Below are 18,012 nucleotides of genomic sequence, written 5' to 3' on the forward strand. Positions count from 1 at the left end.
ATCAAGCTTTTGAAACAGTGCCTTTCACAGTGGGGTAATGTGGCTTGGATCATAAGCGCAGGAATAAATTGCTGTCGAATACTTTCCAATGAAGACCTGTCTTGCACAAAGCCAGGCAAATGCCATGAGATAAAAATATGATCTCTGTTCAACACTTGTTATTTGTTTTGTACAGGCAGGTCGTCTGGATGAGCACCTGCCCAAGCAAATTCCTTTCACTGTTCTTTCTGGAGACAAAAGCTTCCTGGAACTGGAAAACCAATTTAAAATGACCCAGCGGTCAGCTCGCATCCTGAATCCTCACCACATTGAAGGAGACATGATGTGTGCCTTGCTAAACAGCATTTCAGATACAACAAAAGGTAGAAAGTAAACCTTAAACACAATTTTTCCAGTATACTGGTAGTTCTTTCCAATAAAAAAAATTGAACGCTTACACTGGTAACATAAACTGTTGCTTGGTGCTTCTTTTATTGTAGTGGTATTTCAATGAATAATAGATTAGAAAATCATGATGCTTGGGCATGTTTTGAAAACAGACTTAATTAAGCATTTTTATTCAATGTAAAAAACTGTCATCCCCGTATTCTTTATTATAGCAGGAGACAAAACTGATGTTTGAGTTTGAAGACTCCTTTCTAGTTCAAGAGAAGCTGTTTGAAGCACTCTTGTGTGCATAGTTATCAATTTGTTCTCAGATCTGTTTGGCTTGATTTATTCTGTGTCTGAAACAAATATGACCCTGCTAAAGCATCATTATTTCTCAAAATACTTCTGTCTATTTTAACTTGGACCTCCTGGCTACTTCCTATCATTTGATAAGTGTCTTCACTGGCACAACTCTCACACCCATTTGGAGAAAAAAACAGTGGAAGTTTTTGAGTTCTCTAAAGTGCCAGATTCTAATGGCATGCTAAAATGATCACACTGGTTTTATATAGGATAATTGAGGAGGATTGAGCCAGCTCATTTTCATGCAAAGGGTACCAGAGCTGAGCTGAGTTTTAATACTTATCAGCATTTCAAAGTATTTTGCTGTTTTCCTGGAAGACTTGACATTTCTCTGTAGACATTTTTGCTTTTTCTGGCTTCTTGTTGTGGTTTTGTAGGGTTTTAAACTCAGAGTATGTTAGAGAAAGTTGTTTCTGAATTAGCCCTAAACTGTTTTCTGAAAATTTACACTGCTAGTCTTGATACAGGTTTATAAGGGCTATAACATGGTACTGCTGTTCCACAAAGAAGTGGAGTGCTATCTCTGAATGATGAATTGGCATTGACTGATTAAAGGGGAAAAAATAGGATAATTAAATAGCTTTCTGGGAAAAAAAATATTATATGTGGTGAGGTGGAATGGATTTAAGTGCTTTTGATACAGAAAAGGTGCTTGCAGAGTTTTCTGGCCACCCCAGGCGTAAGAAGTTTTTTCATTTAACACTTGTTTCAATGTCCTTTACTACATTAATATTTACTATTGTGGTAATTGGCCCTACCTGGAGGCTGCAAACCTTAACTTGCTGTCTGGCTGCTCATTGTGTGTTCCACTTGAGTTGTACGTGTGGTCATTATTAAAAAAAAAATTCTTGAACAGGAAATTGATGGAATGACATGTGATTCCTTTGGCTGTTAGCATTCCTTAACAAACTTGTAAGGAACAGAATTGTTCTCTTTTTTAGTCAGTGTCAGCAAGGGGGGGACCCAGACAGCAAGAGCTGCCTTTGTCTCCCTGTCATGTATTAAAACATAATATTAGAGAATTCACTGTTAGTAATAGGTCTGCATTTGCTGCATTGTGGGATGATGTTGTTACCAACAGTTTATTATAAAGTTTTTCTTTAAAAGGATAAAGCCACCACATAGTACACAGCAGCATCAGCCATCATTTACAGATCTTAATGTGGCAAAACTGGTATTGGAGGGTTGAGAAGGAAAGTCATGCAGTGTATCATAGGCTGGTATAACTTGTTGACCTGTTACAGACAAGCAGCTGAGTGTAAGGAAATGCAAACAAGAATTGCTTGCTTTGTGACTTTCTCAAGCCTATGGCTATTATTCTGGAGAGAGAAATAAGTGAGAAACAGGACAGAGAATCAGGTTGAAAAATACCAGGCCATTGTTGGTATTGTATGAGCTGCAAAATGAGAAAGCTCTTTCCCTAAATCACCTTGACAGAGCTATCATTAGCTTCTGAGCAGCTGGATTGTGTTTGGATGTGGCAATCTGACAGGTGCATCTTGTGAACTGTTTTACCAGCACAACTGCTGTGGGAACTATAGTACTGCATTTATTTTAAAATAAGTAATGAAAATTAAATTTTCTGCATATGTTGCAATATGATACCAACTGTATGTTACTATAGGAAACCCTTGGCTGGAGGAGGTGCTTGAACTTCCTTTGAGGCATGACAAGAGTAGGCATTCTTACTTGTTCGCTGCTGCTGCTAAGCCTGAGTTCATAAATGAAGAAGGTTTTTGCTTTTATGGTGAAACCACAACACATGATAAGAGCTTCGTGCATATTAACCGAATGGTTTGGGAAGGGCAGAAGAGAAGAGTTTTCAATGTCTTCTTTTGTAACAAAAAACCTGTAGCATGCAGAAAAATATCATTATTCCATTGTTTGTGTCTTGGTGATATCCTGTGTGTTGAAAGTACACTTCTAATGAGTGCTGGACAATGTTGAGGGCAAAGCTGATAGTAGGTTGTGGTCATCATATCCATCTGGACACTGACAGGAATGCCACAACTTTTTGGTTGACAAGTTGTTTTTGTGTAAGTCTTTAGCTTAACTGTATTTCTCCCGGTTATATTCAAATGAGACCCTTCAGTGACTGAGCTCTTATGTAAAACAGACTCTTTTAAATAATAAGAAAAAATTTTTGAAAGTATTTCTTGTCCTTTCTTTTGAAGAGCCAGTCTGTTTCATGAGCCTGTCAGAGTCAGTGGTGTACTGAACGTAGTGTTGTCTGCCAGATAGCCACCATAGCTCTTTCACTGACCCATTAAGTACATTTCCCTGTGCTCAAATGGAGTTGCCAGCCTACGTCTTCAATCTGCTGCTCTTGCCTGAAATGTTTAAATATTACCAAATGCAGCTTCCATGAGAGTTTTTATGTTTGGAAGAGCAGGATTTCAGTTCATTTTAATGAATGCTCCCAAGCTTCCTAGCTCCCACTATGGCCAAAATCTTTTGTTTTACCTACAGCCAACAAAATAATTTAAGAGGACAGAAGAGCAAATTTATAGAAGACCTTGAGAATAGTTGCTTTGCTTCTCCATAGTGAAGATTTTCATGGGTGAACATCCTTGTGTGGTCCAGTTTCAGGTCCAGTATGAATGCTGCATCTGTCCCATCTCTGCTTTTTCCAAACGAGCAGTTAACACAGATTGCAAATCACAGCCTCCAGCCCCCGCTTTCCTGAATGTGAAACTGAATGTGAGGGGCATGAGCATCTGCAGAGTGATGCACCATGAATGAATTATAGTTTCTCCAGTAATATATTCCTTTACTATAGCAGCCACAGCTTATTGCAGTAGAGAGTGATAAGAAAGTCACGCTTCAGCTGTAACCTGGTGTTAGCTACAGCAGGAAGTTACCACTGGGTTTGGTATGTCAGTGGCATCTCTTGTATGTTCCTGCCCTAGGGAGAAAGCGATGTACTGACACCTAAGATAATGAGTCTCAACAATTGGAGGCCAGTGGATGAACTGGGAAGACCTCACCACTCAGATCATACAAAAAAAAATTCTTGAGGCTTAGCTTAAATCTGGCTTTGAATTTGAGAGAGGAGTCTAAGATAAAGGTTAGATGAAAGACTGAGTGACTAATAATTATATTGGCCACCTTTTCCAAGAAATGCAATTGGAGGAGAGTGGCAGCTTGAGAGCTTTATTTTTATTTGTCCTACACTTGAATGAGCAACTGTAGGCAGAGATACATAGAGTGAAGCTTGCTTTGCATGGAGGAAGAGAGGGCTTGTATGGTGGTAACCCTCAGCAGGGAGTAGCTGTACTTGCATTTACAGATGATATTACCTTAATATGAAGAGAGATTAGAGCAGTAAGTATTGGGGAAGAGTTTGTGGGAAGGATCCTCCCGGGGCATATGAAAAAAGGAATAAAAGACAAGATTCTAGAAGCCAAGGGAAGTATTTTAAAGGCAGCATGGCTACACATACCAAATGTGGTTGCTAACAAAGGTAAGGGTGGGGTACTGAGCTAAAGCTTTTGGCTAGGAAATTCCTGGGATCCTGACTGAGTTAACAAATGGTATCCACAAGGTAGCACTAAAACTCCAGACATCAGCTGTAAGAGGAGAAGTGTGAGTGGTTGGAGAGAAAGTGCGATGTGAATGCCACTGAGCATTGGAATGGGAAAGGGGCAGGTGAGATTGGGAGTTACTGAAAAGACTAAGAGAAGGAGTATTTTAGGAGGGAAGTGGAGGTGGGGTGTGAGACTGTACAGGAGACAAGAGGTGTGTTGTGTGGTAAGGGAGCAAGGAGGAAGGCTGGGGAAGGAAAGTTGAGTCTCTGGTGCTAAACCTGATGGAAATTATGAAAGGGTTGGTGGTAACTGGGTGGTTGCCAAAGAAGATTAATGGCAGGATATAGAATAAGACGTAGTGGGGGAATGTTACCCTGAGCTGTGTGGGCAGCTAATCCAAACTCAGGCTGTGTTGCTTTGATGGCAGGACAGTGGGTGGCACTTACATTCTGTGAAAGTTACCAGTCTCTCCCCAGAAGAGGTTTCTCAAAGACATGAAATGCCAAAAAATCACTCTGAGCTCTAAATTCATCTGGAGTTTGCCTTCCTGTTTTCTAATTCTTCCAGTAAGAAAATGTCAGTATGTGAGCACAGTAGTGAGCAGTAGGATTTCTTTTGAAAGAACAGGTACAGTCAGAGGTTCTTACCTGATGTGTATTTGATAAAATGTAGTAGAGAAGAGTACAAGAGATCTTAAGATCTCTTGCCTCTGAAACTGGGCAGCTGCTTTTCCTCTGACGCCAAAGGAGTTGGGAGCTATAGGATGTGCTAAGGATTTTAACAAGAGCAATAGGACATACCTGGTTTCTCAAAATTAGAAGATGCCAGCTGTGACATCTCATCATTAGAAGATGCAAGCAGTTTCAGCAGTATATGTTGATGAAGTGTGGGCTGGATGAGAAAACTGAGGTGGATTGAAAACTGGCTGAACAGCCTGACCTGGAACATGATCAGTGGCATGGGCGTCAGGAACCAGCTGTGTCCCAGTACAGGGGCTGATCCTTTTTAATGTCTGTTAATGACCTGGATGATGGGGCAGAGTATACCTACAGCAAGTGTGTTGATGACACAAAACTGGGAGTGGCAGTTGGTGCACCACAGGAACTGTGCTGCCATCCAGAGGAACCTTGACAGGGGAGAAGTGGACTCACAGTGAATCTTATGAAGTTTAACAAAGGGAAGTGCAGAATTCTGCATCTGGGGAGAAACAGCCCCAAGCATCAATATATGCTGAGCAGGAGTCAACCAGCTGGGAAATGGCTTTGTAGGGAAGAACCTGGTGGTCCTGGTAGACAGCAGGTTGACCGTGAGCTAATGTAGGTTCTGGTGGATGAGAGGTCCCACAGTACCCCGGGCTGCATTAGGAAGATTGTTGGAAGTAGGTTGAGGAAGATGATCCTTTCACTTTATTCAGTAAGGTCATATCTAACAATTTTGGAGCTCCCCACTACATTGTCTTTTGAGTAGTACTCAAAAGCTATCTGGACAGAGTCCTGGGCAGTAGATGATTCTGACTGAGCTGGGAGGCTGGACAGTACAACTTCCAGAGGTCCCTTCCAATCTCCACCATTCTGTGACATTGCCTGACCAGTCTGGTGGCCTTTTATGATGGAGCAACCACAGTGCTTGACAAGGGAAGGCTGTGATACCTGCCTGGACTTGTTGGTGGATAAGGAATTGGCTGGATGGACATTGCTAGAGAGCTGTGGTCAGTGACTCCATGTCAAAGTGAAGGCTGGTGACAGATGGTGACCCCCAGGACTCTGTCTTGGGACCGGTGGGTGCTTTTTGGTCTCTTTACTGGTGACACAGCCAGTGGAATCAAGGGCACCCTCAGCAGGTTTGCAGATGACATGAAGCTGAGCGGTGCAGTTGCACCTGAAGGATGGGATGTCATCCAGGAAGACCTGGACAAACTTGAGAAGTGGGCCTGTGAGAACCTCAGGAAGTTCAATAAGGCCAAGTGCAAGGTGCTGTACCTGGGTGGGGATAATTCCAGACATGAATACAGCCTGGGAGAAGAGCTGCATGTGAACAAGCCAGTGGAGAAGGACTTGGGAGGTCTAGGGATGAAAAGCTGGACATGAGCCAACAGTGTGTGGTCACAACCCAGAAGGCCAATGGCATCCTGGGCTGCATCAAAAGAGGAGTGGCCAGCAGGTCAAGGGAGGGGATTCTGCCCTTCTACTCTGGCTTCATGAGAGCCCACAAGGGTGCTGTGTCCACTTCTGGGTCCTCAGCACAAGAAAGTCATGGATCTGTTCAAGTGGGTCCAGAGGAGGCCACAAAGATGATCAGAGAGCTGGAAAGAAAGGCTGAGAGTGTTGTGGTTGTTCATCCTGGGGCAGAGAAGGCTCTGAGGAGACCACATTGTGGCCTTCCAGTATTTAAAGAGGCCTTATAAAAAAGGACTTTTTACGTGGGCAGATAGTGACAAGACAAGGAGGAATAATTTTGTACTAAAAGAAGGAAGATTTGGATTAGATGGTAGGAAGAAATTACTTACTTTGAGGGTAGTGAGGCACTTGACCAGTTGCCCAGAAAAGCTGTGGGTGCCCCATCCCTGGAAGTGTTTTTATGTCATGTGTACTAAGCCAAGAATTGAGTTAGGGAGTGACTGCTTCAACTGTTCCACCTCTAACAGGTATAAAACTTTTTAGAGTGGTCTGACATGTCTTCCAAGCTGGAAGATTAAAAGGATAGTTAATTAGGGAGAAGCCACTTGCAAAAAGCTTTTCCTTTGTGCTTTTTCCTCCCTTTCATTAGTAATTGTAGTGACTGCTTTGGGGGATGAGGGGGTGTGGATTTTTCTTTCCTTTGCTTTGGAAAATGATGTCAAAATTAGTATCTCTTCTGCTCAGAAATAGTAGGCAGCTCCAAAAAGAGTTCACAGTCAGTCTGCCAAGTAAGTGAGAAATATCATTTAAATTATCTATTTCTGGTATATTTTTGGGCTGCTGATCACTGTTTGACACCAGCTGTTGGAATTTTTATTCCTGGAATTGGGAATGTCAGCAAGGTTCTGCTCAAACAGGTTGTGTGTCAGAGGTTTGAAGACAAATTTTGGAAGCTTACCTGACAATTTGAATAGCTAAGTTGGGTAATTCAAAATGCCAGAAGTCACACAGTCAGTAAATTAGATGGCCATATCAGAAAGTTCTTTGTTGGTTAATGTAATCAGAAGTATATAGATGTATTAATAAATGTGATTACTTTAAGGGGAGTGCTTCTGTTGGTATGACTGCAGGAGACCTTGCTGATTACTAATACTGTAAGACCTCATTACAGAGACCATCTCCCAAAATAGCAATAGCCTGTAGCAGGAGCATGAATGCATAACGTGACTCATGGGCTTGGCTCTTAACCTGTACTTTACTGTGCCTCTGTTTCATGGGGAAAAAACCAACCAACAAAAAACTTAACCAAGCCAAACCCCACACCACTTCAGGTACACTAGACACTTCAAAATAAAGCTGTTCTTCTGGAGCAGGAAACCAGCCTTGTGAAGAGTGTTATTAAGAAAGGGAAAAGTTGTGGAGTTTTGGCTGGGCTGGGTTGTGATGAATTAACAGATTAAACTAAGTCTATCAACCTTCTGTTTATATGAGACTTGAACAGCAACATCTGCTGAATTGCACTGCTCAGTTGAGTTTTAGCACTCCATTGTTCAAATGCAGTATTTGGGCAATAAAACACAGCTGCAGTCATGTAAAGGCAAAGACACACTAAGGCACTTCTTCCCACAATTAAATCCTTGATACATTTTATAGAAAGTGAGTAATTTATAGAAAGTGAGTCATTTTTAATAACTGAATATTACCAAAACCCCCACAAATGCAGTTGACACAGTAGCTTCTGCACCTATTATTTCTTGTTGCTGCTTTACCATAATAAAAAAATTAAAGCCATCTGCCTCTAGATTGTGGGGAGAAGGGGAAGGAGATAGCTGAAAAATAACTGTCTCCTGAGTTGCTGTCTTAAACTACCACTGGAATGTATTTTTATCTTGATTTTTTTTAGATCATAACAGGTGTACTCTTCAAATCAGTTGGTGTTACAGTAAGAGAAATGCAAGAGAGGCTGTTAATATCTTTATTAGAAGCAATGTGTCATTTATTTCATTTGTGCATTTAAGGTTCAGATAGTGAAGAGGATGAAGATATGAAAGAAACACTGAAGCGGAGCTTAGAAGAAACAAAGAAAGAAGAAGGTGTGTCAATTTTTACTTTTCTGTGTTCAAGAGCACTATTAATTATGGAAGATACAGAAACTGAACTTACAACCAGTTTTACAGCAAGTGACCTCTTAGGAATACTCTCTAAATTATGTTGGGCAGACTTGAGTAGTGAAGAATGCTGTGATGAGTTATAAGTATAAAAAGTTTGTAACCTGAAAAGTATGCTATCAAACTAAAAATCTATTTCATTGGACACCACAGGGTGCCAGTCAATTAAAGACTTGACTGAGTTCACTTTGTACCAGTTTAATATGACTGTGTTGTCTCAGAGCAGAACTATTGACTAAACAGTTCAACTTCTGAATAAACAATTCAAGATTAGATATCATTTCACAATAAAGCACTCTGGTCTCCTGAAAGAGCTGTGGAGTTATGCACAAGGTTGAATCAGCATCACATCTGTCCATTCACATCCTATTTTACATTATTTGAAATTGTTTTCATCCTTCTGCTGTTGAGCTTACTGGTGATGTTCAGTGTAGTCATGCATTTTTGGTGACAGACCACAGTGTACTTGAGAATAATTTATTGTTAAAGACTTGATTCTGCCCCTCCACCTGATGGAAATAAAACAAACTAAAAAAACCCAAGAAAGTTGTACAAGCTCAGTGATAAAACTGATTACTGAATGTTATGTTCCCAGAATTTATTCAGTTGTAAGTTTACCAGCTGTTACTAAACACTGTTTTTAAATGTCCAGCATTCATCTCCAGCACTGAAAATTTGGTGCATTCAGGTCCCCTAGTACTGGGATAGCAGTGGCATTTGGTGCATGCAGGAGGTCCCTCTTCTGATGCTGCAGTGCAGAGGCATCTGACCTTATGAAGCACCCTGGCTTCAGATGAGTCACAGCTTGGACCTTATTCTGTATTTTTGTACAGGCTTAGTGGCTAAATAACATATTTTAATGCAAGCAGTTGTGAGCAGATGGTTTTCAGTCTTTGTTTGGTTTTGTTTGTTTCTGTGGGCATGTAATATTTTTCTTTAAGCAACTCTTTTTTTTATCAGTAGTTCTGGACATTACAGGAAAGTCCAGACGCATGAGAGAGCAGTCAGTGATATGATCTCTGTTCCAAATCTCAAAATAAAACAGCCCAACAATTATTAAAGTTTTAAAATTCTATTTCCTTTTTCATAAGAATAGACAGATCCTTATTTTTAATAGGATGTGCTTGTGTCCTCCTAAAGCAGAAGATGAATAATTCATGAATGACAATGTGTCTGAAAGCTGCTTTAATTTTTCCAGCTATATTATTTATATTAATATTTGCTGTGTGTACAAACCTTGTCAAATTTATGCTATTTGATCACTAATACCAAGCAATTAGTGCCCAAAACAACCTAAATGTAATGCAAAAACTGTTTCTTTTTTGAGTATTATTGTTATGTTTGCTAAATTATCCCATCATTAAAAAAAACCAAACAATATTAGAGGCAGCGGTAATTTTAATTGAATAGTTTAGAAAATATATAAAATTGGATACACTTGAAATATTGACAGTATAATTTGATTAAAAATAAGGGATAATTTGGTTCCAATAATGGTGCATAAGCAAAGGATAACCGTGGGGTACGGAGCGCAGGGCTCTGGGACCCTCGCCACCTCACGTAGGAGCTTGCCAAGTGAAGATTCCCCCTGATATGCCACGTGTCAATGCCATCTCCTCCCATTCTCGACTGATCACACTTCTACCTCCGCCCTCATCACCACCTTTACCGCGCGTGCTCCACCACTCGTTTTGGTGGTCGCCCAAGTCTTTGGGGGTCATTTTTGATGAAGGCCTCTCCTCTTGTTCGATGTCCTTCAACTCACCTTTGGGTTACACATGCGCACCAGGCTAGTATAATGTAAGCCAAAACTAACATAATATTATATTTAAGCATCAAAGCAATAAACCTCTTATAACTGGCATTTTCCTGGGACCCAACCAGATTTTCCCTTCTTTCTGTTAATTTTTAGTAACTGTTATCTCTTGCTTTTTCCTGTCCTTGAACATCTGCAGGAAAGGGGGGGTGGAACCCCTCCTCTCCCTTTCTTTCTTGGCATTACACCTTTTAACTGTTTTATTATTTCCAAATATTAATTACTGTATCAATATTGATTACTGTTTCAATTTTGTCAGCATACCTATTTACCACATTATGAAAGTTGTTCAAGATCGTTAAGAAGTCAGATGAGTGCAATGCAATTTTTCTCCTCACCACCAAAACTGTAACAGCTCTGATCTAGACTATTTCTCACTGCTGAGATTGCCTTTTTATCTACTTGTCTAGCCTACCTGGTAAGAGTGACAACACTGCTGCCAAGTCAGAATGTAGGTATGGGCATATCTCTGGATAAGGAACTGGAATGAAAATACTGAAACCTCTCTGCTTGTTATGTGTATACATTGGGATTTTTTAATACTTTGTATATTTTTCTTGGTGCGTACATATGGGTTCTAATCTTGCTTTTAGTTTGACCAGTAAATACAGAGTTACAATTATGGTCTTAATCTAATCATTGGGCTACTCCTGGTAAAGACAGTGAAAAGTTGTAGAGGTGTTTTCCACATTTTGCAGTGTTGAAAAGATAGCATAAAACAAGGAGAGGAAATATTTTCATCTGTTTCTTAAGGGTTTTTTGCAGTCTGCTGACATTGCCCACTGATATAAGTTCATGCTTTATGTAGTAATATTAAGGTAGTTGTGTTTATGTCTAGTTCTCAATTGCAGTTTGACATTACACTCTTTTTTTTATTTATGCAGAACTGCAAGACACAGAACTGCAAGACACAGAACTGCAAGATGCAGAACTGCAAGAAGCTATCAAAAGGAGCCTTGAGGAAATGTAAATGAAGATACTTCAGTACAATAACACCATGCCATCAGAACTGCTCACAAAAATGGAAGCTTGTTCCATCTATTTACAAGGGTTCAAAAATGCCACTTTTGAAATGTCTGTAATTGTTAGATTAATAATCTGATGTCCTCTGTCATATTGGTGAACAGCTGGAGTTTATTCATATTCACAGCAATGTGTTATGTTTGATAAAAAGAAATTTTTAAGCCTTTTCATATTTGTTTTTAAGGGGTCATGACTAAATCTCTACAATTTAGCAGTTTGAAATTGTTGCCTAATTAGTAGGCTGGTCTTACTAGGTATTTTGGGGTTCCTGGTTGTTAAGGTTTCTTTTCTTAAATTGGTTCTTGTATTTAATTTTTTTTTTGTCACAAAATGTAATTGTCTTTATTTATTTTTTCATGTGGTCTTTGCAACAGATAAAAATAGTAAACTCCAGTTATCTCAGATTTGCCTGGCTAATCTTGTTATAAAGAGAAGCTTAAATCCCAGGGTTGTTGAACATATGGCTTAACTCTTGCCTGTGGCTGGTTCTACTTCATAGACCATGATTTTGTCCTGTTTGTTATAAATGTCTGAATCAGAACCACAGGCTGTACAGTTAGTTTACCAGCTTTGTTTTTATAAATATGTTTGTTTTTTCAAAAGTGGTAGAGTATTTGGATTTGATGGCTTAAAATTTGATTACTTCATTGGCTCTCCCTTACCTGAAGCAGGAACAACCTTTTAAGGGAACAGAATCTAAATAAACTTTCTAGTTTCTGTTTGGACTACATGTGAGAAGATTTAAACTGTAATATTTCTGTATACTATGGTCTTTGCTCTCTTCTGCTCATGAAGAGGTGGCATTGGATAAATGGATGTAAATGTGCTAATTATTTTTGTACTGTCCTTACTTTAAGTGAAATTGTGTTTAATTTCTCCATTTTGTTTAAAAATACCTATGCAAACTGTCCAGCTTTACCAGCCTGTTATCCTTCAGTTAATGATTGCTGTCAATCAGTAAGAATTCCCAGTGTAATAAAATGCCAGCCTAATTCTTTTCTATGATTCACTCGCCTTGTGGGTTTGCTTCTACCTGCTGTATCCTTAAATACTCATTATGCAAGTAGATACTTTTTGTGGAGAATATGATGTGGGGAAGGCTGGATTTTTCTCACTATTCCAAAGAGTCAGTGTAACAACAGCTGTTTGTCATCACAGTTAGAAAAGCTGGAAGACTGACACTGGTTTATTTCTAATCATTCTGATATAATTGCAAGTAGAATGAAGAATCTGGTGAGGTATCTAGCACTCATTAGCAATCATACAGCTTGAAGAAACTGTTCAAATGCCAGAAACTAGCTGGAACACTTAGAGTGCATTTGAGTGGGACTCCCAAGTGTTACAGGGTGAACAGGACCCTCTTAGTGGTCTTCTGTAGCCTCGTCCCGCAGCCACAGGAGCTGACGTGTGCCGGCTAAGCCGCTCCCGGAGTGACCGGAGACCACGGATTCCGCCACTCCCAGGTTCTTCGCAAGAACCCCGGGCAGCGGTGCCATGGGTGGCAGAGGCGAGAGCGGGACTACGAAGTTGTGAGGCGAAGGAGGGAGAGAGCGGACACTCGTGTGGGTGCCAAGGCGCTTCATCGCCCCAGCCGGCGCCAGTGACGGAGTCAGAGAAGCGCTCGGGGAGGCGCCGATAAAGGGATGGGCGTGACAGGAGGAGACACGAGGGAACCAATAAACGAAGCCCAGGAGAGGAGCGAGGGACACAACTGAACCAATAAGGATTGCATAGAGGAGGGAAAAGGCTCAGGAGGCAAATCATATCTTAAATAAGGGATAACTGACATAGAAGTTTCTCGAAACAAAGGGGGGGGGGGGGGGGGTGGTTACAATGATGGACAGGGAAACTGGGCAGCACCAGGAGGGAGGAGATAAACTTATAAGGACATAAAGGGAAGGACTAGGGAAGGATCGGTTACCTTGACAGACAGGTCACTGGCGGGAAAACAAGGGACAAACGACTCAGGGAGAAACCATTGTGAGGGAGGAACATGGGGGGAACCGAGGGTCAAACCATTATCTCAACTTATAAAAAATAACCAACTCTACAACAAAACCTGTATAAAACACACAATGCTACAGTTTTCCCTTGTGTCTCTTGCTTGCTTTCCGACTGCCAGTCTTGGATTAATTGTACTCCTGCTAAAATTCAGGTGTGTAGTTCATACTGCTGCTGAGGGAGCCCTATTTTGGGAGATTTTGAGTTGTCTTTAGCTATTTAATTTACTACTGTGTTTAGCTTCAATCAGTTCCAGAATTTTTCCCACCCTTTTTCCTAGTGCTTCTGTTAAAGGGCGGAATGAAACAGAATATAATTTTTATCCTCAAAAGAATCTCCGTCTAAGTTATAGAAGTTTTTTGGGCAGGTTTTTTTCTCGTATAGATCCTGAAGTTTCCAATTCCTTTCACATGAAAAGATGTTTCAGTCTGACAAAGTTCTTTGGCTCAACAGTATTTAAAACCTGGATAGATCGTCTTCTCCAGATTCTGCTATGTTAGAATTTGATTATGTACTTTTTTTTCATAACATTTTATTCTGTCATAAATTTAAATTTGCTTGTACCTGATGGGCCATGACTTAATTGGTTGCACTAAAAAAAAAAAAAAAGTCCTGTGTGCACACACATTCCGTATACTTGAAGCTCCACTTATTAAACACATTGTATTGGCCTTGTCATCTGCTTACCAAAACAAATGGCAATTCTCAACCATTGCTGCCTTGGCTTTTATAAAACAACTAAACAGAGTTCTAGTTTCTCTGTTATTTTTATAGCAGTAGTCTTCAGAATTAGCAACATCTTGAAATTTGGCCTCATTTTGAAGACAATTTTGGTCCCTTTGAGGTTCTCTTTTAACTCAGATTTTTCTTTGTGAAATTTTCTGCCATCACAGGCTTGTGATACTTCTGTTTCCAGAAGAACAGAGAAAATCAGATTCTTAAAACACTGCATGTACAGACATGTGACTTGTTACTCACCAGCATCTTGTGGTTGAACACCTTCAGCTAGAAAAGTTGTCTTGTAAATGTGTTTCAGAATTCAATGGTTTTGTCTGGTGAGTCTTGTTTAACTGGCTGAAATTTTTGAGGTTTGTCCTTCATATGCTGAGAAATCTGCCTGTGTTTACAAGCACAACCTGTCTGTTAAAAGGGGCTTGCCCAGTACATTTGTACTAGAAATCATTTGTCTGCCCTTTTCAAGAGCATTTACTTTTATGGTGATGTTGGAGTTCATCCTTCATTAGCCTAAAGTAATTCAGTTGTGCTTCTCTGCATTTATCTTTAATAAGGAAAAAGTCTAATCTCTACCTGACTACCACCAGCTGTTCATTTCAGTGCTTTTAATTTCTGTATGGTGCATGTGTTAAGTTTTGTAAAACTGAAACTGTGACAACTTGAGAGATAAGGCACTTAATTCTTTGGTACTTTGTGTGCCACATTCTCACAAAACAAAATCCCTTTTTGGTCAGAGACAAGGTGAGATGCCAAATAAGCCAGTACAACTGTTACTAAAGTCACTGGAGCACTGAAGTGTTATATCTGCCTGGTTGCTTCTGTTATTTAATAATATTAAAAAGAGAGACATTAGCCGACTCTAAGATACTTGCCTTCTATATATGTTTTGGGTGGTGGGTTAATTTTTGTAGGTCTTCAAGGAATACAGAAATGACCACCACTGCTCCTGTAGTGGTCATGGAATGCAAACCTTTACGAAATCTTTACCAAATATAGTGAAGTTGATAGAGGTATGAAGTTACACCATCGTCTTTCTTAAAAGGAAAGTGTTCTATCCTCTGCTTGCAGTGTCCTGGCTATGTTTACAGAGACTGCTGTAAATTGGAAGGAGGTGAGGAGGATGAATGATGAATTGTTTCAAAATTAATTCAGAAAAATTGGCTTACATTAGCACAAATGTACTTTCTTGCAATTCTTTCCAGCTAAGCAGCTTTATGAAAGTCTGCATCTGCATTTTTCTTTAGCACTTCTAAACCCCTTCAAGTTTCCTGTAGAAATTTTTAGTTCAAGTGATTTGGTGCTCAGTAGTAACAATATGGGTCAAATAATATGGCCTGTGATAATTCTAAAAGTGAACGTAAGCAAGTCAGAAAATTTATGGCAAATGGCAAGAACGTGCCAAGTATGTACTTGAACGGCAAAGCTCTGCGTGCATGGAAATTTAATATAAAGTTCCCTTTGGAAATCTGTGCAAATTGGCTTTCACTGACTGCAATACCCTAATTTCTGGTAGTCCTTCCCTTTGGTTTTTTGCTCAGAGCTTCACTGTCAATCGACCAAGCATCTTCAGCTGTACAGAATGCACTGGCTCATTTAATTGTCAGCTTTGCTCCAGTGAGAATGAACGGCTGCATGCCCCAAAATGGTCACAGCAGCTCTCAGATTGCTCCTGAGACAGAGGGCTTCATTCACACTTCTAACAGGCCTGGGACCTCGGGGCTTGCCCACACAGTAAAACAACTGCAGCATGTAGAGGCAAACCCAGGGCTAGTTTTAATTAGCATCAGTAAGAACAGCAGAAAAGACACAGCAGCACAGGTTCAGCAGGTGTGAAGTGAGGGGGCAGCCTACTGTGATAGCAGACATGTATTTTGATTGAAAACATACCCTGAAAAGTCAGGTTGGCCCATCTTTACTGTTATTGTTGCGGTGCTGGGGAGACTGCAGGCTGGTTTTGGTTGGCTGGCCTGAGCCATGGATGCATCCTTCAGCCATGTCTGGGAACTGTTGTGTTTGCAGAAGACCTGTCCACAGGGAAGGTTCTTAAACCCACCGAATGGTTTGGGTTGGAAGAAGCCTCAAAATCATCTGGTTCCAGCCTGCTGTGGAGAGGAACACCTCCCACTAGACCAGGTTGGTCAGAGTCCCATCCAACCTGGCCTTGCACATTTTCAGGGACGAATTACCCACAGCTTCTCTGGACAATCTGTTCCAGTGCCCTCACCACCCTCACAGAAGACAATTTCTTCCTAATAACTAACCTAAATTTCCCATGTTTCAGCTTGAAAATACTAAGTTCCTGTAGGTAAAGGCAGGAAAATAATCCTGCATGGCATTTCTTGGGTGTGGACTTTCTCTTTGATCCTGTTCCATGAAAGCTCACGTGTTAGGGTATGTGACAAGGTATATATCAGGGTTTGAAATAAGGCAAAGCTGGAATTAAGGTGCTATTTAGTAGTGTTACAATTTGCAGTGCTTTTGGTGTAGGTCATCTCCCTGGCTCTGGGACTTGTATGGGTACTTCAGATGTCTGAGACCTGGGAAAGTTGCTCTTTCTGCTGTCTCAAGGGATTTTGTGCGTGTGAATGAGACTTCTGTTCATTGCTGTTTTGCAATCAGCACCCATTTTTACAATGCTGTAGTTTAAACAAGAGACAGCCCGTGTTTTCACTGCTGTGATGGGAATGCAGGAACAATGGGACACACACCCTCTCCTCATGTTTTTGCTGGTGCCTATAGCCAGAGCAGGGCTGTGCAGTCCTTCACATGACCACAGATGTGGGGACATGGGAGAAGACGGGGATGTTAGCATGGCATCACCAGCAGTCCTGATCGTGCTTCACCACTTATGGCAAGGAGGAGAATGAAATATGTGCTTTGTTTCATGTGCGGGGGCCCTTCCTCCTTCTTGCCTCCCTGAAGGACCCAATTCCTGCCTTTGTGTCCTCAAAATTCCCCCAACTCAGCTGTGAATCAGTTTCCTTCCTGCAGAGATGGACCCCAATCTTTCTAGACCAACCAGTTATTATTTTGGAAAAGTGATGCCAATTGTCCCTTTACATACCTCAGCAAAAATAGAGGGGGTGGGGGCAATCTACTCTAGAGAGCAGGAAAAGCAGTTTTCAAGGTTCTTCCAAGTCTCTGAAAGGGAAATATCCCAGTTTTTACAGGCAATAATTTCAAGACTTGTCCTGGAAGACCATTTTTGCTTTTAAATTTGCATTTTGTTTTCACAGTTTTGCTATTCTTCCTTCCCATGTAAAGTGTCCTTTTGCTGTTAAAGAGGTTAAGTCAAGTGTGATACATTTGGACACTTAGAGCTGTTCTGCGCCTCTGATCCACCTGTTGTAACTTGTGGAATTAAACCCCTGTTTACCTGTGGAGGAAAATGTTCAGAGCTGTGCAGCTACTTTGATTTCTACTTTTTAAACCAAATCTAATTGATGCTTAATAAATTGGCATGGGAAGAATAGAAGGATCCCAGGAAATAAATGGTAGCAAACTACGTGTCATGGCTACAAATGGATTCTGCTTGGGGTGGGAAATGGTTTTTAATTATCTTCTAGAGAGCCTGTGGAGAGATGGATGGAACATTTGTTCCAATGAAGCTATTTCCATGAGCTCACAGGCAATAAGCCTTGCTTATCCAACCACCTAAAACAAAGAAAACTCAGGCAATTAATTTAATGAGAGTACTTGGGACATGATATCATTCTGAATGGACAAGCTTGAGAAAACAGCTATTTTGAATCACAGCAGGATAAGCATACAAAACAGTATCCCTGTGCAACAAAATCCCTCTTAGCTGGGTGCCAAAAATTGGTCTGTTGGAGGCATGGGGTATTTGCCCAAACCTCATCTTTTGGGATAAGCAAATTCCTTTTTAAATACTC

At 40.6% G+C, this 18,012-nt stretch overlaps 1 protein-coding gene across 3 annotated transcripts in view; it reads left to right on the top strand.

The window, feature by feature from the left end:
* Positions 1 to 12,388, top strand: part of ZNF451 (zinc finger protein 451) — a 33,376-nt gene extending 20,988 nt beyond the window's left edge. For 2 of the 3 annotated variants that reach the window (XM_066547323.1, XM_066547325.1), the window contains exons 13-15: positions 176 to 362; positions 8,395 to 8,469; positions 11,245 to 12,388. In XM_066547323.1, coding sequence (XP_066403420.1) covers positions 176 to 362; positions 8,395 to 8,469; positions 11,245 to 11,330 — 348 coding nt within the window. In that variant the 3' untranslated portion in view covers positions 11,331 to 12,388. The remainder of the gene's footprint in view (positions 1 to 175; positions 363 to 8,394; positions 8,470 to 11,244) is intronic. The other variant, XM_066547324.1, reaches the window with a different exon arrangement.
* The last annotated feature ends 5,624 nt before the right edge of the window (positions 12,389 to 18,012 follow it).

Source organism: Molothrus aeneus, chromosome 3, assembly GCF_037042795.1.
Source record: "Molothrus aeneus isolate 106 chromosome 3, BPBGC_Maene_1.0, whole genome shotgun sequence".
Lineage (NCBI taxonomy): Eukaryota > Metazoa > Chordata > Aves > Passeriformes > Icteridae > Molothrus > Molothrus aeneus.